The sequence below is a fragment of the Lampetra planeri genome, chromosome 7, assembly GCF_965212315.1.
Source record: "Lampetra planeri chromosome 7, kcLamPlan1.2.h2, whole genome shotgun sequence".
In the NCBI taxonomy this organism is placed as follows: Eukaryota; Metazoa; Chordata; class Hyperoartia; order Petromyzontiformes; family Petromyzontidae; genus Lampetra; species Lampetra planeri.
In genome coordinates, this window is record NC_136113.1 from 11,985,963 (window position 1) to 12,011,599 (window position 25,637).

At 44.9% G+C, this 25,637-nt stretch overlaps 1 protein-coding gene across 2 annotated transcripts in view; it reads left to right on the forward strand.

The window, feature by feature from the left end:
* The first annotated feature begins 5,342 nt into the window (after positions 1-5,342).
* The window catches only part of LOC144719989 (glycogen phosphorylase, muscle form-like), a 55,052-nt gene continuing 34,757 nt past the window's right edge, over positions 5,343-25,637 (forward strand). Inside the window, exons 1-2 of one of the 2 annotated variants that reach the window (XM_078596385.1) lie at positions 5,343-5,456; positions 11,369-11,667. In XM_078596385.1, the coding sequence (XP_078452511.1) occupies positions 11,425-11,667 (243 nt within the window). In that variant the 5' untranslated portion in view covers positions 5,343-5,456; positions 11,369-11,424. Of the gene's footprint in view, positions 5,457-11,065; positions 11,165-11,368; positions 11,668-25,637 lie in introns of those variants that run through there. The other variant, XM_078596384.1, reaches the window with a different exon arrangement.

Here is a 25,637-nt window from a genome sequence, read left to right on the forward strand (position 1 = left end):
TTTTACGGGCGCCTGACCCGATGCAGAACTCTACCGTGGAGCTTGTCCTGTAGTCTGGCTGAACTTTGAAGCCAAGTGGCAAAGGCCTGTTTGCTGCAGGTGATGAGGGACACGTTCTTGGGTATTATAATAGGTTGACCGCCACTAAGTTGACTGGCAGATGCACCAGCTGCACTCCCAACTAATAATGTGCACTGATTGGCTGTTTAGCCAGATAATGCTTCGATGTTTTTTGTTTCTGTACGCCTTGATATATTGGTGGCATCTGAGTCTCCTCTAGGTAAATTCAGCTTCACATGTTACTTGTTAAGGTGTGTGAATAAGAAAATCACCACGCATACATACATCACTGAGGAGCCACGGATGGGAAATGTGCTTGATCCCATTAATCTATTATTCTCTCGTGTGCTGTGACTGCCTTAATATGCACGTAGCACATTTCGAGCCAGTCGTATTGCTAATCATGTTAAGAGCATCAGAGAAGAAAGGATTTCCTGGCAGGTGCACAATTTTTCCAAGTGACTCACACCTAGCGTCTCGCCCTGTGAAAAGTGAAGGTACTGTATTCCTCATTCAAGTAAATTTCATCACGAAACGCAACTGATTGTTGTGGGGCTTATTCGACCCCTTTCTCTCCCCTCGCATGCTCTTATCTCTTCTCCAGTGGGTTCCCATGGCTGTCAGCCCCTTTGGGGGAGACGACTATGTTTTCATGAGCCACAGAATAAGAGTAAGTACTCAAATTGCTTCTCCAACCCCGTATTTTCATATTTCAAGTTCACTAATTTCTGCAGGCCAATTTCGTTTCACAGAATGTCCTGAATTTCTGTCCTGAGCAGAAATGCATCACCAAATACGTTACAATGTTGTAGGCAGCAAGAACATTTAATGTTACATTTTATTTAAAATCCAGTGGTTTACCTTTTGAAACTATTGTGGGAAAGTCTTACTCTGAAGTATTTCTTGGAAAACCCCGTCCAACTCTTGTCACAATTTAAGTAACTTTGAAAATTACGGAAACACCGCTTTTCACCAAATGGTGTTGTGGTTTAATTCGAGTTCAAGTCAACGCAAGTGCGTCAGCAGATGAAAAACACCGGCGGTACCTTTGCCGATGTTTTTTTTTTGCATAACGCACAAAGGCGTTTCACACGTTTTTATGTGCCGCTTGAAACTTGTGCTTTATCCGGCCCGCACTATATGGACCTAATGGCGCTACCCCAGGGTTCCATAGTATCCCGGATCTCGCATAATGTCAGTTGATGGTCGACGATGCGGCAATCGACTCATCTCGACGAGCTGTACACGATGCACTATTCAGAGTTGAATTTTTCGATAACCAATTTTTTTGATGCTAATGTTTGGCGTTTCGACATCGCGGAGTAGCACTGATTTAGGATTGATTGGTACCCCAGTCGCGGAGTTAAGTACACCCCTGGAAAAAATTGTGTCCCAGAAATAAAATATTTAATTACCTCGGACAGTTTGTATTATTTGGAACCCCGGGGTACCGCCATAAGGATCACGTGTCTGTTAACGATTGTTTTTTTTCGCGTATTTTTGGGGGATCGTCGGCTTACTGTCGTGGGTTTCTCCTGCCACGTGGTGGCGCAGTGGACACGGTGTGTGAGCAAGTGCCCTTTCTCTGTTGCTCATCATCCCTTCCTTCCTGCACGGCTGTTGGTGAGGCCAAGTCCCCTAAATGCGCTCTTAGCCCCACCCGCGCTGCTGTGCTGCTTGACGCGAGATCGGTAAAAGCCCTGCACTGGACCGTGAATTGCAAAAAGACGGGCAGTGGTGGCACTGCACTCTTCCAATCCAGCACTGTGGAGGTTAGGGTTGATGGGTCACACAAATGCTGTGAAACTCTTCCCGTGGGCTTGCCAAAAGAATGCGGTGCAGCAAATGCGAACTTAAAAGTGGCCCGAGTTTCCCCCACCCCACCATCAACCGATACTGACTGATTCAACAAGAGAATATTGTAACAATTACAGTGCTAGTGCTCAACAGACAAATAATATCCCCCAATTTAATACCGATGCTGTCATCAGCATCATGTCGTGAGACAAAGTATTCATGCAGATCTCTCGAGCAGTGCAACCCTTCGTGGTAGAGAAAAAACCACGGAAGTGTATATCAGAGAGCTACTGAAGTAGGTCCCTTGATGTGATCTCAGAAGATCACAAAGTATAGGGCAGCACTTTCCCACCCGCTCTGTCCATGAGAGTTACGTTTGTCATGTAACAGCTAAACCAATATTTTAATTCTCAAGCACTGGAATTTTGCCAAATTAACTGCAGAACCAAATGTAAAATGTGATGGGTTTATCTGTGCGCAGTCATTGGTCACGAGGCTGAGACGATCGCACTCGTTGCACTCGAGAACCCAGTTGAATCACAGGCAGCTTGCCTGGGTTCAAACCGAGGACCTCAGCCGTGCCCCGACTCGGTCCATCTGAGCCCCTGGGCTACTTGTCCACCTCGACCGTGACTGAGTTGTACCGAACACAGCTAATGAGCTGCACAAAAGCTGCATGACATACACCATACAAAGACAAAGCCAAAGCCTCCCCCCCCCGTATAGCTTTAAGAAGCCGCCCATTGGGGCAAGTGCTGTTCGCGAGCACCTATGAAGGCCAGCACCACGCCCGGCCGCCTTTGTCTCCCGAGTGGCAACGTTTACACACATTTGAGGCTGAATCCACCTAGGGGAGGCCCAGGACCGATTTAGATAATCATCACTGGTGTGAGCGGGAATCGAACTCGGTTCCTCATACCCCATATGTACACACACACACAACGGCGGACCGAGTACCTGCACCTGAAAGACGTTCGGCAACGACCACTGGGTTAGGTGCGCATAACAGTGTCCTAATTGCACACGCTCCGCGCGGCGTCTCATGCAAAGTAACATCCGTGACCCTTGGTTGTTGTGAGAAGGAAAAAAATAGAAATCAAACCTGCAAAAAAAATGGGAACGGATAAAAGGGCGTGCGAGATAATGACCAGCGGCGCATGAATGGATGTGTAATTCATCTTCCGTGCAATTAAATAGCCTTGCCTGGGAAGCCTTCTTCACCGTGAGGCTTTGTGCGTTTAGGAATAGAACTTCAGAAAAACTGCGCAAACTACACAAACTGCGCAAACTGCGCAAACTGCGCAAACTACGCAAACTACACACCCGCTGACGGGTGCTGGTCGATGTGTGTGTGTATTAAACACACGGCGCATTCGATGGCGCTCTCACGGGCGGCCGGTCAGGCTTTTTCCCCTGTTGGATGACGGGTCGACAGGACGCTCGCCACTTGTCCGCCACTGAGCGCCACTGAGCGCCACCGAAGGGTTTCGGTGGCGCTCGGTGGCACTCCAAGGTCACCTTGGATTTTTCCATGGTTTTCCCTCGACATTTAGAAACGTGCGTTTAGGTTGTTGTTTGGCTGCAACTATGAATTCTTACATGTGATGTGATAAATTCCATTCGTGAGTGGTTTTGCTTGTGGGAGAAAAAAACCTGGAGGACGCAGAGAAAACCCACCCATAAGTGGGGTAACTCAAAGCACCGCACTTATTTATTCAACCAAAGGGCAGGACATAATACTTGAAGGGGTAACACACAGGGAGACACCACTAGCGCTAGTCTGCTCCCAGGTCCTCCACTAGAGAGCTAGGGGAGGCTAGCTGATCCAGCTCTGGCCAAGCTAGGATCTTGGCACCCTTAGCCAACCAGACAGAGCTGGTCCAGCCACTAAGCGACCCTTGCAATTGCAAAGGGCCCCGTGGCCAGCAGAGGGCCCCCTAGAGTCATTGTTCGCGAGTGGGTGAAAAAAATCATACATCAAAGGGGCCTCCAACCAAATTTTGCTTAGGGCCCCCAAAGGTCTAGGGCCGGTTCTGCAACCAGACCAGCTCTTACAAGAGCATCGGCTCTGGGCTGGTCGGTTCTTAGAAGGACAGCGAGCCAGTGGAGTCCCAGGGCTGGTCTTTACTCTTCACTGGTTTAAGCTGTAATACTGGGCCCCGAGCCCACCGGCTCCCCGCCTTATATAGCAACTCCCCCCCGAGGGGTGGGGCCGTGGGGGATCACAGCGCCGTCACAGCCCCCCAGGGCTAACCGTTGCGGACGTGGATGTAGGCATCCTTACGCGTGCGGGCGCAAACACCCCTTGTGTGTTTGTTTGCCCTCCCGTAACACACGTACTGCTCGTATTGCAAGACCTCGCTCGTTTATCAAATTCATATTTATTTAAAATTTGAGCTCGTCCTGCAAAACATTCGCAGACCAAGTTACTCGCAATCCAAGGTTTTACTGTACTTGACTTGGACTGTTTAGAATCCTCCGTTGGTTAGACGCTCCGTGAGTTGAACACATGACGTCACTTTCGGTCTGGCAGTGTAAAAGGGAAGCCAGGAGAAGAACCAGATGGAACGAGTGGACAGTCTTTGGCCGTGTGATAACGTGATAAGGTAAAAGGCGAAAATTCTAGATTCATACTCTTAGGTTTTTTCGGTAAAGTCACGTAGGTAAAAAAATTGAAATAATAATAGAAATCAAATAATAATATAATACATTTTATATTACTATTTTATTTCTATTATTTCTATTAATTTATTACTACGTGACTTTACCGAAAAAACCTAATAGTATAAAAAGCGAAATATAACTTTGGAATTCGTTCGTTTTGTGCAACTAAGAAATAAAGAAACAGTTTTTGATTTAAGACACGTCAAGACTTATTGCTCCAACGGGTTAAGGCGTAGCTTATTTTTTGGTACAAGAAAGCTACGCCTACACTTATATTAATAAAAGTTTCCATCCTGACTCCTGCCTATTATGTCATCGTAGATGCCTATCCGCTAGTGAAAGCTGTGGTAGCCTTTGTCATCGAAATTGTGTATTTTGCACGCTCACTAAATCTGGGCCTACCCCAAGTCAGAGTAATATGCAAAGTGACCACATACACAATGCATCAGCAAGCTAGCTAACCCATGTATTTGGGAGATGGTGCCTTCTTCCTATACAAATCTCCATTGGCGGCTCAGAGAAAATGGTGGTAGAGACAGTCTCACAATAGGACAAAGGTCGCGGCTCACCAGCCAAAAATTTGATTCACTCTCAAATGATGATCAGTTGATTCGATCCCTGACCAGAATGCGAGCCTGTGACCTTCCCGGCTGCAAGTTGAGCACTCAAACCACTGCGCCACCCGATCGGTGTACGTGACTATGCATGACGCCACATGTGACCTTCAGGACCGTCCATGCACTGGCATGGTAGCTATTCTCCACAAATAGCTATGCCCCGTTTTGGTGTTCCGGACGCCTGGCATTTCATCTCAGAGACATCACACCATCTGGCCTAGCATGTGCAAAGTCTGCAGTCTGGAGCAGAAGGAACGTTCAAACTATCTGGCTTTCACGTCCCCTGCTCCTTGACAAATATGGAACGGTATCAATAAGGTAGGTTGCATGACATGCATTAAATATGTACAGGTATTCGCTTATACTTAGAAAAAAACAACTTACTCTGCAAACTACACTGGTTTTGTAAAATAAAGCAGTCACCTGACCTAAAGGTTTACTGACCAAGCTTCCATCTTGTCTATAGCCACTGAAAGTCTCTGTAAACTTGATATCATCTGCAAGGACAGCATAATGTAATATATGACTGCCTTTTAAACACTGGCAAAGGTACTGCATATCAATCGCCTCTTGAGCCATCTGGCACTGCCGGTTATGCTGATGAGTGATATGACTCCTTTATAGATAGAACAACGTGCAATGGCTGCACGTTTTGCAGCACTTTTGCCTCACTGCTGCAGAGTAACATAATGAGATCCACAGTCAAACTCAGTTTTTCGAGAAATGCAAATGTGCTGCCACATTTGTCACTGGGGATACGAAGGTGGCTGGACATGGAACCGGTGCCTCAATAGCTGCTCGCAAATAGAACTGGCCCTAATAGGCTTTAAGAAAAACGTTGTTTTTGCTTTTGTCACTGCATGGTATGGTCTTTGTTTGGCTGGGAATCATCACTGGCTAGTTCTAGGATAGTTCAATGCGGTACATATTGCACAACATAAAACATGAATTCGCTAAAAGTTATCTTGCAGGGGGTGGAGAATCTTTGGCCTTGCAGGCCAGATGCGGCTCACAACTTAATTTCACATAACCCGTGGCTTATCACTACAAATCAGCCTGCAAATGACATTTATCCCTCACTTCAAGTATTTTAACCAGTTTCATTTGGCAATATTGCGTTTTCACTTTTAGCATGCTCAGTCAACCCTGTGACTGCAAATGCCTATTGCAGTAAGAGATGTGACCGACGTATGCGTTTAATATTCCCCAAGTCTGTTCTGCAGTGTGTCATCTTAACAATCGGCTGAAGTGCTCTTCTACATTGGTGGCCCTGTGCCAGTGATACAAATTCTACATATCTCTCTGTAAGGTACCAATCAATCCCAGAGGGAATTTGGGCTCAGTCCAAATTTGTTTAGTCTCTGTTCGTAATGCTTTGCAGGTTTTATGGAATATCTCCAATCGTTACTTAGGATGATTCGAAATGCATTTCTTGGCAAGTGGAGCAAATTTTCGGTATTAATTTGCTCTGTGCTAAAAGCTTTCCCAACCTCCCAGCACTTTAAAGACGACCCACCTTCCGGTGCCATTACAAATTTATACACACTCAACAAAAGTCAAGACAAAGTGATTTCTTGCTCAAATGAGGATCGAGACAAATGTTCATCTCCAGTCTACAGTTCTGAACCAGTGATAGAAATGCCCCATTCCTATAGCAGAAGTGAGTCCGTAGGTCAAGCATTGTTTACTTTCCCATAAAGTGGTACTATTTTACAGACCACAGAGGCATGATGGGATGAGTCAAACCCAACCAAGGATTTGAACTCGCAACCTTCCCAATTGCAAAACACTCTCCTGCTGAGCCACCTGGTTAGTTAGACTCACTTCCTAAAGTGATGATCGATATACAAGTTCATCGGGTAAGCATGTCACTACAGTAAAGTGTAATCAATTTCAAATCCGTGGACTCAACGTCAAATTAAGACATAATCGTGATACGATTAAAGTAATGCATTCGTGTAGCCAGACTGCTACGAGTCAGGTCAGGATGGAGAAATACCCATGTCCACTACAGCCGTGCTCTATGGCTTCCGGAACGAGATGGATTGTCATATCGAAAGCCTTTTAATGAATCAATACATCATTGCATGTATTTTAACATGGCCCGCATTTCATCATAACAAGCATATCTGGTGCGTTATCCACAAGGACATTAAGCCTAATCATAACAGTTCAAATTCTAGCCTTATTTTTTATATGCCTAAGCCTTTTCCCTGAATTCAATGCTTGTGAATGTACCCTTACTCGTGACAATTAGCCCATACTACAAGCTTCGGCCTTAACATGGCTTCGGTTTGGCCTTATTTTGTCTTATTTTGCCTTTGACTTTGAACAAGCCTGACCTGAATCAGCATTAGCTGAAGCTAAAATTACAATTTGAAGTGAAGTGGTACTTTATTTAATGCAGAGCGGTCGTACATTTGAACTTGCGGTCATATGCTGGCTGAAAGCGGCTTTTAATGAGATTTTAAATATTGGGACACAGACCTTGAAAGGAAGGAGCAGAGAATGTCCCTACAAGGCAAGAGTTATGGTAAATGCAAACACACGTGAAGGCGAATGGAGGCTTTGGCAAGAAACGTTACACTGGTCGCTTAATGTGCTATCAAGAGCCATTGCCCGAAACGTTGCCTAAAATATACAGTATATTGTTTTAGATACTGTATTTTCATTTTAAGACAGTGTTATTAACGAGTTGATTTTTTTAGAATGTGCTTGGGCACAACTGCCAACGCAGTATTGTATCGTGAATTAACACATTACTTGGTGGTACCGTACCATTTTATGTGCTATGAAGATGGCCCATTGCCCCAAACATTGACTATTACATGTTTGTTTGCTTTTAAGGCAAGAACAGAGGCATGATGACCAGGTCGCTTCTGAAAAATAAGTTAATACCTCAGTAGGCTTTGCCTGATAGGATGGGGGTGGTTTAGTAACGTTCTTACCCGCCCCTACTGGAAATATGTGAAAAAGAGCGTTTATAGCTCATCGAATTCCTCCAGTATAAAACACATTCCTGCGGAGGGAGCTAGTAGGAACGTTGGGTTGCTCGGTCAATGGTCAACGGCGGCGTGGTGTATTCCGCAAATATGCCCGACTGTGAGGGCGGGCACAAGCCGGCGTGAGTAGGTTAAACGATTAGTTTTATAAGGGCACCACGGGGTGATCAGCCCCTCCCCACCCAGCCCCACCCCTCCCACCCTCCCCTCCCCACCCTCACCTCCCCACCCAGCCCCTCCCTTCCCACCCAGCCCCACCCCTGCACGACGGATGGACGGACACAATAATCCCCTGTGGGCTGGTGTAACCAGGAGGTATCTACCACATGGACGCCTCTACTTACGAACATTCGACTTACAAACATTCAGAGATACGAACAAACCTGCTCCATATGTCGAGTTGCCTGTTCGGACCGAGAGTCGTAAGTTCAATCGCCGCGCAATAGATGTCGGTGGTGGCATCTACATATGCAGAACGTGAAGAACCAGCGGCATCTACATCTACAGGAGATTATACAACTTATAAAGCCATTCGCCGTGTTTTGTGTACACGCCGGAACGTGTTTGGGAATCGACAGGCGTAAAGCTGGACTTACGGACTATATAAAGAACGAAACAGGCGGACTTCTCCACAAATCTGGCTGTTGCCTGATGAAGCTAGTTGTAATTACTGGCGAAAGGTCGTACTCAGATTGTAAATGTTGTGGCCCGGCTCTCCAACACACCGGTGTGCTGTACTAGTGACAAATTGGCACGTTCTGTTAACCTGACAACTTCAAGGACAGTGCACATTATCAGAGTTATGTTTTTTGTTTGCATTATGACTGCAGGTATTGTGGTCTATGTAAACATGACTCCTTGTAAAAAAAGGTGTCAGTTTTGTTGCCAGATAGAAGGGTAAAAGACCAATTATCATATTTTTTACTGGCAAATGAGGTTCCAATGGTGTACCTGACAACCCTTACTAATTGGCTGTGTCGGGTGGTGGCGGGTTTAACGACACATTTATATTTTTACGCGATCTAACCCAAACTCGTTCGTAAGTAGAGGACTCCCCGTAGTCTGATTCTGAGTTGCGAGCTCAGCAACATTCCCCCCCCCACCACCTTCCATGGACACGCGAGGACACGAGCCGTTGGGGGCGGGGCCTTGGGCGGTATAGGCGTGGCCTGGGCGAGGGGCGTGGAGGGACCCCCCCCACCACCCCCACCTCTCTGTAGTCGATGGGAGGTTGCGGTATCATTGGATACCGTGATGGGCGGTGGGGGGCTTCCAAATGCTTGGCGTTGCATGGACACGGTGTGTTGATGGGGGGGGCAGAGCAGTGGTTCTACAGGTGGGGGGTCCGGTGGACGAGACGTGGGCAGATTTTTCTTTAGAAGGTAAATCATCGAAACGTAAATTAAGCACGGGCACGTAAGTACAACTACTTTGCCGCATTCAACCCTATGGGTGTATTAACATTATAAGGGGCCGTCCATAAATGACGTCACGCACCTCGGGGGGGGGGGGATCAGACATTTGTGACGAGGGGGGGGGGTGAAAAATGTGACGTCACATCAAAATGCGCAACTTTAAATCAATATAGAAAACACGTTCTACTTAATTAAATATACTTTTTCATAAATGTGGTTTCCTACAACATCAGAGTGCAGCGCCACATTAAATAAGCACTACAATGACAATAGTTTAAAGCGATTTGAAGCATGTTTTATTTCGGGGGGAGGGGCGGCAGAGCTTTGTGACGTCATATTTGAAGGGGGGGGGGGTCTGACTTTTTGTGACGCCGTGTAACGAGGGGGGGGGGGTCAAAAATCGTCCAAAATCGCGTGACGTCATTTATGGACGGCCCCTAACATTTTTGTTCCGATTGAGAACCAACGGGGTGCCGTAAAGGTTAAGAACCGCTGAGGAGCGGTGGCGCAGTGGTTAGCGCTACGCCGCGCTACGATGCCCGGCAGAGATCCCAGTTCGATTCCCTCGCTCACGGCTCAACAACACCAGTGACGATTGTCTGAACCGGTCCTGGGTCCACCTCCTCCCCTAGGTCAACTCGGCCTCAAACAAGTACCTGGTGCGGTGTGTAGTAAACATCGCCACTGGGGGGAAAGACAAAGGCGGCCGGGCGTGGTGTTTGCCACCCACCCCCTCGTGTGGCGTGCCGGCCTTCACATGGAATGCTCGCTAACAGCACTTGCCCCAACAGGCTCCTAACCAGGGCTAGGGAGGTGGTGGTTTGGTTGTTTCGCAGTAGGGGGCACGGGTCGTGTGCATCATCTGCCTGTCATCTCAGCCAACCCATGGCACCTCCTTGCCAAGCGGGCGTTCGACACTTCACGTGGCCTTAACGTGCACGTAGCCTGGCACTGGCGCCGTGGTGACGGTTGTTGGTGGTGTGGGGAGCGGTGGTGCAGCGTTTAGCGCGCTGCGCTACGAACCTGGCGAACCGGGGTTTGATTCCCGATCACGGCCAACACCGGCGCCGATATTTGAACCGGTCCTGGGCCTCCCCTAGGTCGACTCAGCCTCAAACAAGTACCCGGTGCGCTGTGTTAAACATCGCCACCCGGGGAGACAAAGGCGGCCGGGCGTGGTGCCAGCCACCCACCCCCCTCGTTGCGCCGTGTCGGCCTTCGTCGCTAACAGCACTTGCCCCTGCAGTCTGTCAAGGCTATACGGGGGACTTTTGTGGTGGGGGTGGGCGTGTCCTGGGTTCGGTGGGCGTGGTCTGTGTGCGGTGGGCGTGGTCTGGGTGCGGTGGGCGTGGTCTGTCTTCGGTGGGCGTGGTCTGGGTGCGGTGGGCGTGGTCTGGGTGCGGTGGGCGTGGACTGGGTTCGGTAAGCGTGGTCTGGGTGCGGTGGTCTGGGTGCGGTGGGCGTGGTCTGGGTGTGGTGGGCGTGGTCTGGGTGCTGTGGGCGTGGTCACTAGGCGAGGTTTACGTCTGGCGCGCCGCCTCTCGATCCGCGTCTGCAACGCTTCCTCGGGCAGCAGGCGGCAGCTCAAGAACCGCTCCTCTCTTCCACCGTCAGTCACTGCCTTCCTCAAGCCACCACACCACTGCGTCATTAAAAACCTTGCCCCCCCCCCCCGCAGGCGATCATCGCAAACACTCGCCACAATCCTACCTTACCCCCCCCCCCTCCTCCGTTCCAACAACAACATAATTTGCAGAAACCGCTAAATTAAACCCACCCCTCATCGAGTGTGTTTTTGCTTCTCGGTTCACAGGTAAGAGAGTTATCGTATCATCAGCAGCAGCATCATCAGCATCATCAGCAGCGACCATGTCTAAGCCACTGACCGACCAGGAGAAGCGCAAGCAGATCAGCGTGCGGGGCATCGTAGGCGTGGAGAGCGTCGGCGAGCTGAAGAAGAGCTTCAACCGGCACCTGCACTTCACCCTCGTCAAGGACCGCAATGTGTCGACCACCAGAGACTACTACTTCGCGCTGGCGCACGCCGTGCGCGACCACCTGGTGGGCAGGTGGATCCGCACGCAGCAGTACTACTACGAGAAGGACCCCAAGGTGAGGAGGGGATGATGTGGGGTGGGGGGCTCTACGGGGTATATGTGCCTGGGGGGGCAGGGCAGGGTTCGGATAAGGTGGGAAGGGTTTTTCGTGGAGGCTTCCTCCTCTGCCTGTTGCCCCCGGCGGTGTGGAATTCCCTTCCTGCGCCGTGCTGTCAACTTCCCCATTGCTCCACGTTCAAGTCCCGGCTCGTGACCTTCGTTTGTTCCCCCCCCGCCTCTGCCTATAACTCTACGCAGTAAAATATATTGCGTCGTTTCTGCGCCGTCTCCAACATCATGAATGTGCCCACGACTTCTGAATAGCGTCTCGAAGATGCGGTCCCAATTATACCCTCTATAGTGCATGGAAGCGTTATGGGATTCCACACAATTTGGATGGGATTCCACACAATTTGGATGGGATTCCACACAATTTGGATGGGATTTGAATTGTGGATTAGGATTGGGGTGTAATTGATTTGAGGATGAGAGGGCCAGGGGTGAGATGCGATGTGTAGGCATGAGCTGAGAGAACGAAATAATTTGTCTCCAGATGATAATCCGTTTGTACCACGAAATGTATTTATCTCTAAGCGAGATTCCTGGGCAGAGATGGCTGTCAAAATTGTTAAGCAATGCAGGGTGATCCCCAAAGATACTGCACGCATTGCAATAGGTTACATATATCAAATCAGAAGTTGCACGTACAAGCTCCGAAACTGTATCGGGGGGGGGGGGAGGAAATGGGTCAGTCAAAGGAACGCCACTGATCCCAAAGATTTCAGATGCGCATACAAGTACTGTACTTATATGGGCAACGCGTGAAACCCTGTCACGCCAGAGTGATTGTACGGCACAGCGCATTGTTAAAGGGCTTCTAAGGAGAGCCACTGATTTGGTGTTCATATTTCACGTGCGTTTGTGGGATTGCACATAAACAAAGCGCACGGTAAATTGAAGGGCTTTCAGATAACGCATGCATTGTAATGGGGTATGGATTGGACCCCCACGTATGCATGCAATGTACAGTAGTATTCGGGAGTATGAATGGGTCCAGTCTGCATTCACGAAATAGTGACCAATGATACGATGCACCATGCTTCCACACAACATGCAGTAACAATGATCAGAGGCTCACAGGCGATACAAATCTATGCTGTTAGTGGGTAGGTAGGATGAGGGCTCGCCTCAGTCTCTCGATAACCATCCGCAGTGTTTGCCGTCCTGGGTGTGACGTAAGTTATGTTACTCGCACGGTGCCGATTCCGTTTCTCGAGGTCAGTACTGTATTGTGCATTAACGTAATCTACTGCTGGATGAGGGCTTCCTCCCCACGCAACAGTCTGTGCGGGTTGGTCTCATCCTTATGTCTCGTACGGCTGATGTGGATGCGGAGAAACAACTCCAATTTCACATTCAGGTGGTCCAGTCAGATTAAGTGCGTCAGGAGCAGCGGAGCGTATCATCGCCGTGATGTCTCCTTCGTATTTGTGGATCGGGCATTGCATCGCTATACGTTGTTATGATCTGTTCTGGATGACCACATTCGCACGACACTGCAGAATGTTTAATTGTCCTTGTGTGGGTATCCGCATCTGCCACGGTTTGTGCGGACGCGGTTGAGGTTGGACAATGAGCTTGGTGCAAGATCAAAACCAAGGGTTGGTGAAGGCAAGGAGCAGAGATGTTGAGGAATTTTTCTTCACTGCCGTTTACTGACAACGTAGCATGCAACGGTCTACAACTCCTGTTTTTCACCTGCGTTTTCGCAAATGCAAGCACAATCTTGGCTAAAACCTGTTTAGCTTCTGACGTCATAAGATCAGGCACATTCTGTGTGATTTGATCATAATCGCATACAATAGGTGGTGTATATATATAGCATACAATGCATCATCTATACACTATATATTGTTGTAGAAAAACTTATTTTTTTTCTATTGCATTTTGCCAGCTTCTAACCTGCCTTGATATATGTATTCATTATCAATTCAAGCAGTGTTTTGTACTAATGGGCACCAAAGTCATACGCAAATTAACCTACCATTTAATGGATACTCATAAACGTTTTACTGCACCTAGTATATTAATGACATTGTCATTCTATCTAGGTGAATACCTTTTGAGTCACTTGCTTTTGCAAGCATATTTTGGATTGGCACAATTACTTTGGAGACTGCTATTTTACATTTCATTTGCAATTTATGTAAAAATTTGGGATGTCACCTGCACATATGGGTCAATTTTTTCAATGATGCCAAGGTGGATTTAACGTCCACATTACAGTTTCCCCCCTAGCATTTTTGAGTCTGGAGATGCAGCAGATATTGGTTTGACTTTTAAGACTCATTCACGAGAGAGCACACTGACCACCAAGCTACTCAGCCACACCATTATCGAAAGGCATGATCTATCCACTGCTAGATAAAGGTCTAGTTGTCACTATCCTTCATGGTCTTGTGATGCCATAAAACCTTTTGCTTCTGCACATGCACTGATGTCATTTCGCCATCCCCTTGGGTGTGTTTATTTTGGCTGCCAATGTTAACCATCGGGCATAATCCCTTCTAGAGATGTGTCCTGCACAAACCAATTTACTTTTCCTAATATTCAATATCGTGTCCCCTAATTATATTTGTTCTCTGATTCGTGTTTTCCTTGTTATGTCTCTCAGTGTAATTTTCAGCACGATTATTTCAATCCATATTTCACAGCAGGTGGACTGGGATGAAAATTATGGCATGTAGGCACAAGCGAGAGCAGGTTGGCATGCTATTGCAAATTTTATTTTAAAAATGATGATTGCACATGGAACGCATACAGTGCATCATCTGGTTCTCAAAATGTCAAATAATCCTAATATAAATTGTCTATAACCATGCCATATACATTAATGTGCAATTGTATATGTACATGTCATATTCCATATCAGCAAGTTTATGCAGGCCTCATTAGCCAAGCAGATAAACGTACATGAATGTTTTCTCAGGAGGTTAATGAACTTATAAAATAGAGATTTCACTATCCTTAAGCGTTTACATTGAAAGGAAATATTGTGTATGTTGTGTGCAGCTCGGATAACTACGTCTTTTGCTGGGGCTTAATAAAACTTTGGGCAAACAGCCCTGTCATTTGATTGGTGTATTTCCCGTAAAATGTTATTAATATTAATTCAGACTGTTCATAGTTTTAGTCTATAGGTGTATGTGTGCCAGTGGTGGCAAAGTGGCCACTGCATTTTGTTATGGTCCTGGCAACCCGAGTTTTATTTTTATACCACGTAGGCCAATGGCCATTTGTATCTAAACCGGGTTTGGGCTTTCTATAGGTTTGCTCAGCCAAAAATGAGTACAGTAGCTGGTTCAGTGTGGTCAACATCAGCACTGAAAGCTTAATGTGCTGGATGTAGAGAGCAATGAGACATGGAGCGAGGTGATGTATGTGGGGAGAGGCAGAATTTCATGAGCGAGTGGCACAGAAACAATATTCTGAAAGAGATGTATGCACAGGGAAGAAAGTTGAGAGTTTATTGATGGCTCAGAAGCAAGAGAACGTGTGATGGAAAACATGAATAGATATGCAAAGGGAAGTATGGAGGATATATAAATTAGATCAGGCCTGAAAGAGGAGGTAAAGGAGAAAATATCCTCGTTTTTTTAGTTATTCGGAGGTGGCATCCTACGGTGGGGAAATACATGTCCGCATGTCATATTTCTATTTAGAATTTTGGTGAAATAGTTTTCTTTACTCCACTGTTGGTAGAAGGCATGCATCACAATTTTGTCAATCCTGTCACCACACGAGTCAGTGTTTGTGTTGCACGTACCACGGATTTTACTGCACTACCCACGACTTCGTCCCACAGTAACAACACATGTTTTATGAATGATGGTTGCCCATCCAAGTACTATCCGTACTCAACAGTTCTCATTATGTCAAAGGTTACATCAAACTTATAGATTTAATTAGAATAAAGTAATGAAATTAAGCAAGTACTCCGATTGCATTACCTTGAACATATTAAATTCGTGATTACACTATGCCACGTTACTTCTGAAGCTGCCAGTAATTAGTACTGTAATCAGAAGTGAATCAAGAGATTGACTACTTCGCTCAAGTAACCCAACACTATGCGCTACATGTAACTATACACCCATGTAACTACTTAGCCTCGTATACAGGAGGTCGTGGGTTCGATGCTTTTACATTTGGAGTTTGCATGTTCTCTCCGTGGTCGTGTGGATCTTTCCTCCGGGTTCTCCGGTTTTTCCCCTCCACATTTAGAAACACGCGATTAGACTTTGAGTATTTGGCTGCTATAAATGTCCACATGATAAACCACTTCGTTGAGCTTTCATTTGTGGCAAGGTCGCTTCTGCAAAAGAGCTATATAGCTCAGTGGGTGCTTGTCAGGTTAAATATAGCACATTGACATAAAGTGTCTGGATGCATGCCCTTCACTGCAGCTCTCGATTTTTTTTTTACAAATGAGAACCCTCTTGTGCTGCAGGACTTGTTTCCGTAGCTGTTCTGCAGTCGACGACAGCATTATAAATCTCGCCATTACAGCTCTGCAGCAACTGCGAATTGCATAACAAGTACTTTGAGCAGTGCGCATAGAAACTTATATATTTGTGCGTATGCGTCATGTGTACTGTACATGTACAAAAACATGTATTGGTCATATACTGCGTTATAGCCACTGCTCCCACCTTATAATGGGTTTGCAGACTTGCTGGTAACATGAGTTTAATTCCCAGCCATGGCTAACATCAATGGTGAGTGATATCTGAACTGGTCCTGGGCCCATCTTCTTCACTAAACCTGCACTACCCAGCGTGGTGAAGTATGATTGACAACCCCCCGTCACCGACACAACTTGGGAGGGGGGCCTTCATCCAGTAGTGGATTGACATAGTGCTGTAAATGGGTAAATCGTATTACAATGTATACTTTCACTACAGCATCGTCTTATTCGTACACGTTAATGCGTGCCGGGGTTGACTTTTGCAAATAGCAATGTGACCCTTTGTGAACAGTTAATGGTGTTTTAGTTAACAATGCAAAAAACAATTACATACTATGCATTCAGATATGCTTCATGCAACACTAAACATATTGTGTTAACCAACAGGAGCATGTTATTTGTAAATACAAGGGGACACAGGATTGGCTATTAATGTTTTAATGTTTTGAGGTAGTTATATTTCTAAACAAATAACATACTGCTTTCCATCAGAAAAATACCTCGGTCTGAATTGTAAATGCAGTGACTTATTTGTGAATCGGTGAATGCCTATATATTATGTGTCTTATTCACACAGCATTTTAAAGGGAATGACATGTTTACATTAAGTCACTTACCTGCAGCCATTGCACCCAATGCACCACTTTGTACAATAATACAGTAACGCTACCTTGTTTTGGGAATACTGCACACTCGTATTTGCCTCCCACTGCTAAGTGTGATGTCGCCACACAAATATGGTGGTGCGCACTGTCGTGCCGTTGTAGGTGAAATGAAGGGCAACCGCTCTAACCCTAAAGCCGGGAGCGTAGGTCGTCAGCATCTACCGAATCCACAATGTGCAGCCGTTTAATGATTAGCATATGCTTACGAAATATTTACTGTAGACTTTTAAGAGCTGGTGAATTAGCACGTGCATTCTTGAATTCACCGCCATGTACGTCAGTCGGGATTGTATCTTAGATATATTTCTCGACAATTAGTAAATTTGTTTTTAAAATTCCAAATACGATCTTACAAATAGAGTGCCCTATAACGTAGCCGTCGGAGGCTTGGTGTTGTATGTAAGAGCGGTGGGATCTAGCAGAAGGTAGGAAGCGATGTATAGGTGTGGTGAAATTGGCTGTTTAGTCCTGCTGACACGTGTGTTTATGCACCATCTATGACTGGAATAATCAATTTACATATTCGGTTGAATGGCCATCGTTTTATCCTTAGTTGTAAGCCTCAAGTACGTGTTGCCTATAGTGCAGCTGTAAATATATTTGGTGAACACTTGTAGTGCTGCTGCGCATGCACAATAAATGCTGGGCGAATGGCCTGCGTGATTGTGCAATGTTTGTCTAAAGTCTCCGCTGTCGCTTTTCTTAACAGGATCTGAAACGTGAGACACTGTGACCGCATATAGGTACACTGTACTGGACGTGTGTACTGTAGGCGTCCTCTGCTCACACTGGCAATTCTTACTAGAAACACATCAGGGTGTGCTGTGTTGGCAAACAACGCCTTTTCATTGATGCAAGGTGGTAGTAAGTCACGTGTCCTCCTGATCAAACAAGCACCTTTAAATGCTCCGTTGCTCAACTCATTTGCTGGCCCGAAAGGCAGTGATTGAAATTCCACATTTCTGCGTAGCAAGACAGCCACTGTTGATTTACACAACGTGAACCGGTTTTTATCGACCAAAGAGAGATCATTCTTGACTGGTATTTGATCGTGAAAGCGCTTTATCCATAGCGGCCTAACCTCTTGTTATGAGTTGCTAAACATTTCACCAGAATTATTCCTTGAATGCAATTTACTTAATTTAAATGTACAGAATTGTAATCATCCATAAGCGGACATCATTTTGGCTGGGAGGCGATGTTGTTAGAGGGTCGATCTCATAGATTGTTTGGTTACCTACATTACCCTTTATTTATACCAAAAGTATTTCTTTCAGGGGAGAACCCTGTGAGGACAAATTCCAGTTGGGTGTCAACTCGGCCTTTCTTCCCTCCACTTCCAATGCGTGTTTTATCTCAGATACTTTTTTTCCACGTTGCCATGAACTGGCCTTGGACGTTTGGCTCGGATTTCCAAGGCAGCCCTCCTTACCGGGGCTATCTGACACCAAGTTGGCTCTGTAAGGGGGGGGGGCTCACGAGATCACTTTCATAAGGGAGTTAGCCGTGTACCCCTTTCCCTTAGCCGACCCCGGAATTAGTTTAGACGCAGAAAAGGGGATGCATAGACGTTGGTGTCGTTTGCTTAGTACGGCTTTATAGCTGTGTATTTTTGTAAAAATAATAATGTAGAATATGACAAGTCAAGGATGATGGTTTTGGTAGCCTTACCTAACCAAACCCTGTGTTAAAGTTGTTTAAAATAGTTGTAATAATGGCTGTGGAGGGTAGGGATGGGTTGGGGTAATGGAGTTTTTTGAGTGCCCATTACAGATCTGTTGGTATGATTTGCAAGAGCAGCTCAAGTGGAAAATGTAAAATATACCTGCAGCCACAGTATGTTGCAAATACTATATTTTGTATAATAACTAGTTGAACAGATCTCCCTTTAGAAACAAAGTACATCTCAGCAACATCTTTCATTTGGTTAGAGAGTGTCGAGTTAAACGACATGGGTGGCAGAAGTGCACCGTTTGCAATCGATGTGTACAGTGGCTGATCTTGAATAACTGGTCTGTAATGTCAAGCAGGGGCTTCATGTGCGTTGAACAGATGTGTCAGGCGACCTTTACAGGCGAGTTTTACAGGGACATCTAAGGAAGCGTGGCAACAGGCGTCTCCCATAAATAGCCGCTCGGTCGCTGGAGGTCGAAACCTCCAGATTGAGTTTTGGAAGCGAGGCAGGAAAAGCAGATTCTCCATTACACAGCTCCGAGCACATCGCACCACCTACTGTGTTTGCGATGAGATACATTGCCAAAGTAGATTTTATATGGAGGTTAATATATGGAAGCAACACTGCTGAGAATAAGATGCTGGGTTTAAATATGGGTGTCAGTCAGAACTTGATCAAATGAGGTTCTTGTGGTGAATTTATCGTTACGCACTCATTCACCAACGACTGCACAAACAGGACAATTATTTCGTTTAGTTTTCCTATAGTACATTATAATTCAGCTCTGGGAAGTAAAAATTGCAGTTCTATAGTCATGCGACAAAAAAATGTCCACGGCATGTGAAGAAAAAGTCACCAATGGCTGCACAGAATTCGAATACATTAAATTAGGTTTTCCTAAGAGAAGTCTCTAGCCCTAAATATAAAAAGCATTCAGCAGTAAAGGTAACTAGTGTAAGGCTCGTAGGTGAGAAATTATCATCTTGTGTTAAACCAGATGCACGCAGTACGTATCGCGGTGTTAGATGCACCACCCTTTCATATGCAATGCTGACCTTAATAGGTGCTCGTTAACAAAACTTGCCCTGTTACCCTGGCAAAGTCTTGTCTGTATTAATTTTCATGTGCATTTGAATATACATTAGCGCTTATTCATATATATTATGAATCACAGACGCTTAGTGCTCACATCCAAGTTTAGGTATAAAGTGAAATTATAACTTGCAACAGTACACCAACCATCATGCTCTGTATAAGCAATACAAACAACCCAGTGATCAATTCAAATGCAGATAAAATACTGGAATTCTAACCTCTAGTGGATATTTATGCTCATTATCTGTAATTTGTGTACCGCGGAACCATTCCATATAGCCCGGTAATTTTGTGTGAGGGCATTAAATACTTCCTAAAGGGTCTATGAAATGAGTTCCATGTTGTTGGCATAAACAGTATTCATCCAGTCGAGAGACTGGAATGGAACCTGTCATAGTGTAGAGGAGTAGAGGAGAGTGGTGGCGTCGTGTGCGCTGTCCGGTGCGATGACATCACGGGACGTGGGGTCGCACGTGCTGGGCAGTGCACGTGACGTCACGTCTCCTAGGGTATTTAAGGGATACCCCGTGACGTAAGCGGGGTCACTGTAGGAACGGGGATAGTAAACAGGGTGAAGAGGGAACCAGGGATAGTGAGAGGGATCGAATAGGGAGTCTGGGGAGAAGCCGGTGGTAGCCGTAGAGGTGCTTCTCTCTCCGGTCGGTGGAGTCGGTAGACTCCACGATCCGACACGAGAGAGAGAGACCGGAGCTAGCCGGCAGGGACCCGGACTCAGAGTAGGACCCCTAGCCCCTGGGAGTTGTGTACCCTGTGTAGTATTGATAAGTGTTAATAAACCCTGGCGGAAGCCCCTAACTTACCTCTGTCTCCGAGTACGTCCGTCGGAACTACTCAACAATAGTAGTGTGGAACAACTACCACTGGCTCGGGGCTGCCAACTGATGAGCATTACCCAACACTCCATTAACACGCGGTGACACTTGGACATTTTGACTTCACCGAACAACAAGATTTGTTCGCAGGCTTTGCAAAATTATTATCAGGTGAATGGTATTTCTTAAATGTGTATTTATAAAAAAAGACGTTACATGCAATACTTTAAAATAAAATAACATTACTCAGCAACTGCTACTGCGGAAGCCTTTCAGAAGATGATCTGATTGGACTTACAGCCATTTTGGCATCTGAAAGGGTGAAATTTGACACTGCTGCAGGTGTTTTGCATGCGTGTGTTCACAATGAGTTGTGTGCTGTAATGTATGGATATCCTTTGTGTGCACTGCTTTACACTGAAGACGGCCTTCTAAACATGCGACATTAGCTTTGGAAATGTCACGAACGGGATTGATTATACGAATTATACTGCGGGTTGAAGTTCATTTGACATAATTATGAATAAATAATTACCTGCTTAATCACAGCATTCAGAACTCAAAATAGGCATCCTTATACCATACTTACATCTTCATTGGAGACAAAAACACACCCACAGAAACAAGAGGATACACCATTGCAATTGGAAAATCATTTGTAGCCTTTGTAGATGCCTGTGGTGGTTTTTTTTAAGAATCAAGGCGAAGTCGTTGATGTGTGGATGCTGTTGTGCTCAAGAGAAGGCAGTGCCTCCATGCTTCACATCGCGCTCACCTCCATTCGAAATTCAGCATTCCTATGGTGGCTGTCAATCTTCATAGATCAACCACTTAAAATTTTGATTTAAAGCTTTCGTGACTGCAGGGATTCATATTCTTGGTTCTTTCGGTAAAGTCACTTAGAAGGGAAATAATCAAATAATAAAAACATGAAACAATACAATTCTCACGACGTTTCGACTGCAACACAAGCAATCATCATCAGGTGTGAAATTGCTTGTGTTGCAGTCGAAAGGTCGTGATAATTTGATTGTTTTATATTTTTTTAATTTTATTATTTCCCTTCTACGTGACTTTACCGAAAGAACCAAGAATATAGATCAACCACTGTTTATTTACCAGAAATTAATACGCGTTTTTCTGACCTATGCAAGATGATGGGCCGAGCCAAACCCCCAACTGGAATTTGAACCGTCAACCATCCCATTTGGAGTTGAATGCTCAGTACCACCTACGGTTAGAGACATCGTCATTATTATTAACATTCAGTACATTTTTTTCCGACACTGTGGTTGATATTTGCGATGGAAAAATGTTTTTCCGTGTGTGTGTGTCATACGGGGGGAGGGCATTCCTCGTCTTTGAGAGCCATTGCGGCGTTTTCCCGCACTAGGGCAGTAGTAGCAGAGGGCTGTTGCGTTTCCTCGGCGTCAAACCATAGGAAAAATCCACCCGTAGTATGATGTCATCACAGTCCGTGTGCTGCATTGCAGGTCTCTGAGAGAGGGAGGAGGGGGGGCAATGTGTGCGGGCTTGGTTCCAGAGGCTGCATTGGGGGAAGCCCATTCTGCCCGCTCGCATTACGGCATCTTTCTGCGAATTATCCATCATGTGTTGATTCAGTTACTCATTCATCGTTTTGTCTGCTCGTTGCATAAATATTGATTTAAATTACTCGCATGTTACCAAACTTACCATTTCAACATCGTAAATCGGTTATTTTGTTTATGAATAGTAACAATAACACAAATGTTAAATTGCATAACAAATGCAAAATACGGCCACCTTATTTGTAATGTTAAGGTCCATGCACCACACTGCACTGAAATCTATAGCAGCCATGTTGCCATGGCAATAATGGTGCACTTGAATTAGTTAGCTTCCTCATGGTTTTGTGCATAAATCTTAGGCTTGCAGTGTGAAACCGATAAACCATAATACATTTATGGATCCTGAAACAGCAAGCACTTGTAATAATAGGACATGGCGATATTATGTCCAGATATAATTCCAACGATTTGATGCATATGTTGGGAGCGTAAGAACTGATTTTAGTTGATTATGCTTACCGAAATGATTGCAATTAATTTACCGAGGAAAGCCTTCACTGAGCCTCAAGATCTTTTCAAGAGGGTCCCATGTGGTATGTTTGTGTATGAACGGAAACCAGAGGACCTGGAGAAAATGCCCATATATACACGAGAGGATAACACTGAAAATGACCCCATTTGCTGCTGTACTGCAATCTCCGTGTAACCGTGCAGTCGAATGTATTTGGGAGTATAGCAAACATTTTCCTCTCAAACGCTGGGACACAAGTGTGCGCCACCAGGCCTGCATGATTAGATTAGGATTGGCTTGTTCTGGTACATTAAAATTAACGATTACTTTAATATATTTTTTTATGGAAAGTTCTTCCAAAAAATAATCCTGTGACGAAATGTTCAAGTCATCATTGGCTTGTGTTAATGCGAGTACAGCATCAGCCCATTGCATGCACAGTGTAGTGTTGTTAATGTCCAGGTTTACTAGACTTAAACGTATCTTTGAACAAAACATTCTGAAATGTAATCAAATAATCATATTACAGATGGAATGTAAAATATGGGTCGGTGCCGTAATTGGAAACCGGTCAATTTTCTAAGATTACCCTCCAAACAATGGGCATGGCAAAGCATTACATAATTGACTTCATATTAAGTCGAGGCTAAATGGCACATTTAGTAGTTGTTGGAGCCATTTACGACCGAATAGTTGGTAGGTGACACTGCACCCAGAACACAATGTGGTAACTTCATGGGCCCTCCTTTGCCAGTACCAAAATATGAGAATAGGTTTTCCCCTTTTTTCTGGCAACAAAACAGTTGTGTTAAGATGTTAAAACACCAAACTGAAACCTTTTACAAGGAATCATGTCTGCATTAACCACAATACTTGTGGTCAGAATGCAAACAAAAACATACTCTGAAAATATATGCATTGTCTTTGCAACTGATTGGTCCACACCAGAGACAGCTTTCTTTGGAGCCTAGTCTCAAACGTTGTTCGACCAGAGTATGTATTGTGGTTAATGCAGACATGAATCCTTGTAAAAGGTTTCAGTTTGGTGTTTTAACATCTTAACACCTGTTTTGTTGCCAGAAAAAAAGGGAAAACCGATTCTCATAATGTGGTAACTGGGGAGCATTTGCCAGCTGACCATCTGCTACGTCTGCTCAAGCACAGTAACGTTTTGTGATACTGTACTAAGCCGGCAGCTACACAGAAAGGGTGCGAGATGTAAGGCATATTTCTCTTACACATGCAATGTGAAGCAATTGCTTCCTGTTGTTTTATATATGTTACTCGACGAGGTTTAATAACATATTTAAAAAAACGTTTGTCAATTCATCACATTGGATAAGCAAAATGCCTCGATTTGTAAGTAGCAATTTATTTGAGATGTTCAATTAAGCCACGGTGCGGGCTTTTTAAGCCCTCAAAGGTGAAATGGCCTCGACTTGAATTGGCTGTTCACCGTGCTGCCATTAGCACGGGTGCAACATGCGTACGTGCTGCTGGGTGTGTTGTGTTATAATGCACCATCATATTTGCCCCACCGTATTTAAGTCGATGATTTTCTGGTCACGTACACGTTCATGTAAAGTACATTTAAAGGAATGAAAATCCTTCATTCTACCAGGTACTAGTCAGGTGAGATTCATTGTATTTTTTTTCTAAAAACAAAAATCGTTGGATAAACAAAGTTAATTATGAACAGTATTATTTTCTTACAGACAGAATAGTCCACATCATAGATATGTGGATTATTTTTTTATGGGTATACATTTTGGCATAATTTTTGATTAATGAATAATTATATTGTCATGATACATTTATATGGTTTACAACTTATTGTAAGATGAGCTAAATGTAATTCCTGAATGTTATTGGAACTGCTAGCACACATCGGCATAATCATGCGTATGCTGTCACAGGATCTCTAACATTCACTCATTAATCACTCTGAGTAGAAGGTTGTGAGAATCAAATCTTCGACCCGGTGCAAAATGGAATAATTGCAAAACCAAATCAATACATTACTGCTGTCCTTAATTCACCTCGTGCTGAATTAATTCAAACGGGCTGTTATTGTTTCATTCGTTAGTTTACAGGCCAGTATGGTGACCATACTTCACCATGCTGGTCAGTGCAGGTTTGTAAAAGGGAAGTGGAGAGACCCAGAACCATTTCAGATATCACTGATGTTAGCCGTGTTCAGAAATCAAACGCATGTTGCTAGTCTTTGTAGCACAGTGCTCTAACCACTGCACCACCACTCCACCGTTTATTCTATTACTATGATACAATGCTCATTAAAACGGGCTTTGTATTATCAAGTGAACACTGCCAGGGACGGAAACTGATGGTGGTAGGTAGTGTGCCAAATTTATCTGATGAGTTTCCCATTCCTGTAAACATTTTCATCGTAACGACAGCGTCTGCTGGAGTTTATGTCAAGGGAATGCTTTTTTTTGTTTATAGCTACAAAAGTAAACACTGAAATGTTACCAAAAACAGTACAGTATTCACAATTTCCCCCCCATGGGAATAAAAGGCAAACCTTGCGCATCAGCTGTTTACCAATGTCTTCCAGCAGCATTGATCAAATCAGGAATATTCTCGTCCTGTTTTTACTTTCTGAATCTTGATAATTGTTTTTTTACCCTTCTATCTGGCAACAAAACTGACACCTTTGTTTTACAAGGAGTCATGTTTGCATAGACCACAATGCCTGCAGTCATAATGCAAACAAAAAACATAACTCTGATAATGTGCACTGTCCTTGAAGTTGATTGGTCCACACCCGACACAGCTTTCCTTAGAGCCTAGTCTCACATGGGTTGGACCAGATGACGACAAAATCTTGTCAGCAAATGCTGCTGGTTGTCTGGTGTCATAGAATTATCCATGAAAACCATGGGGCATACT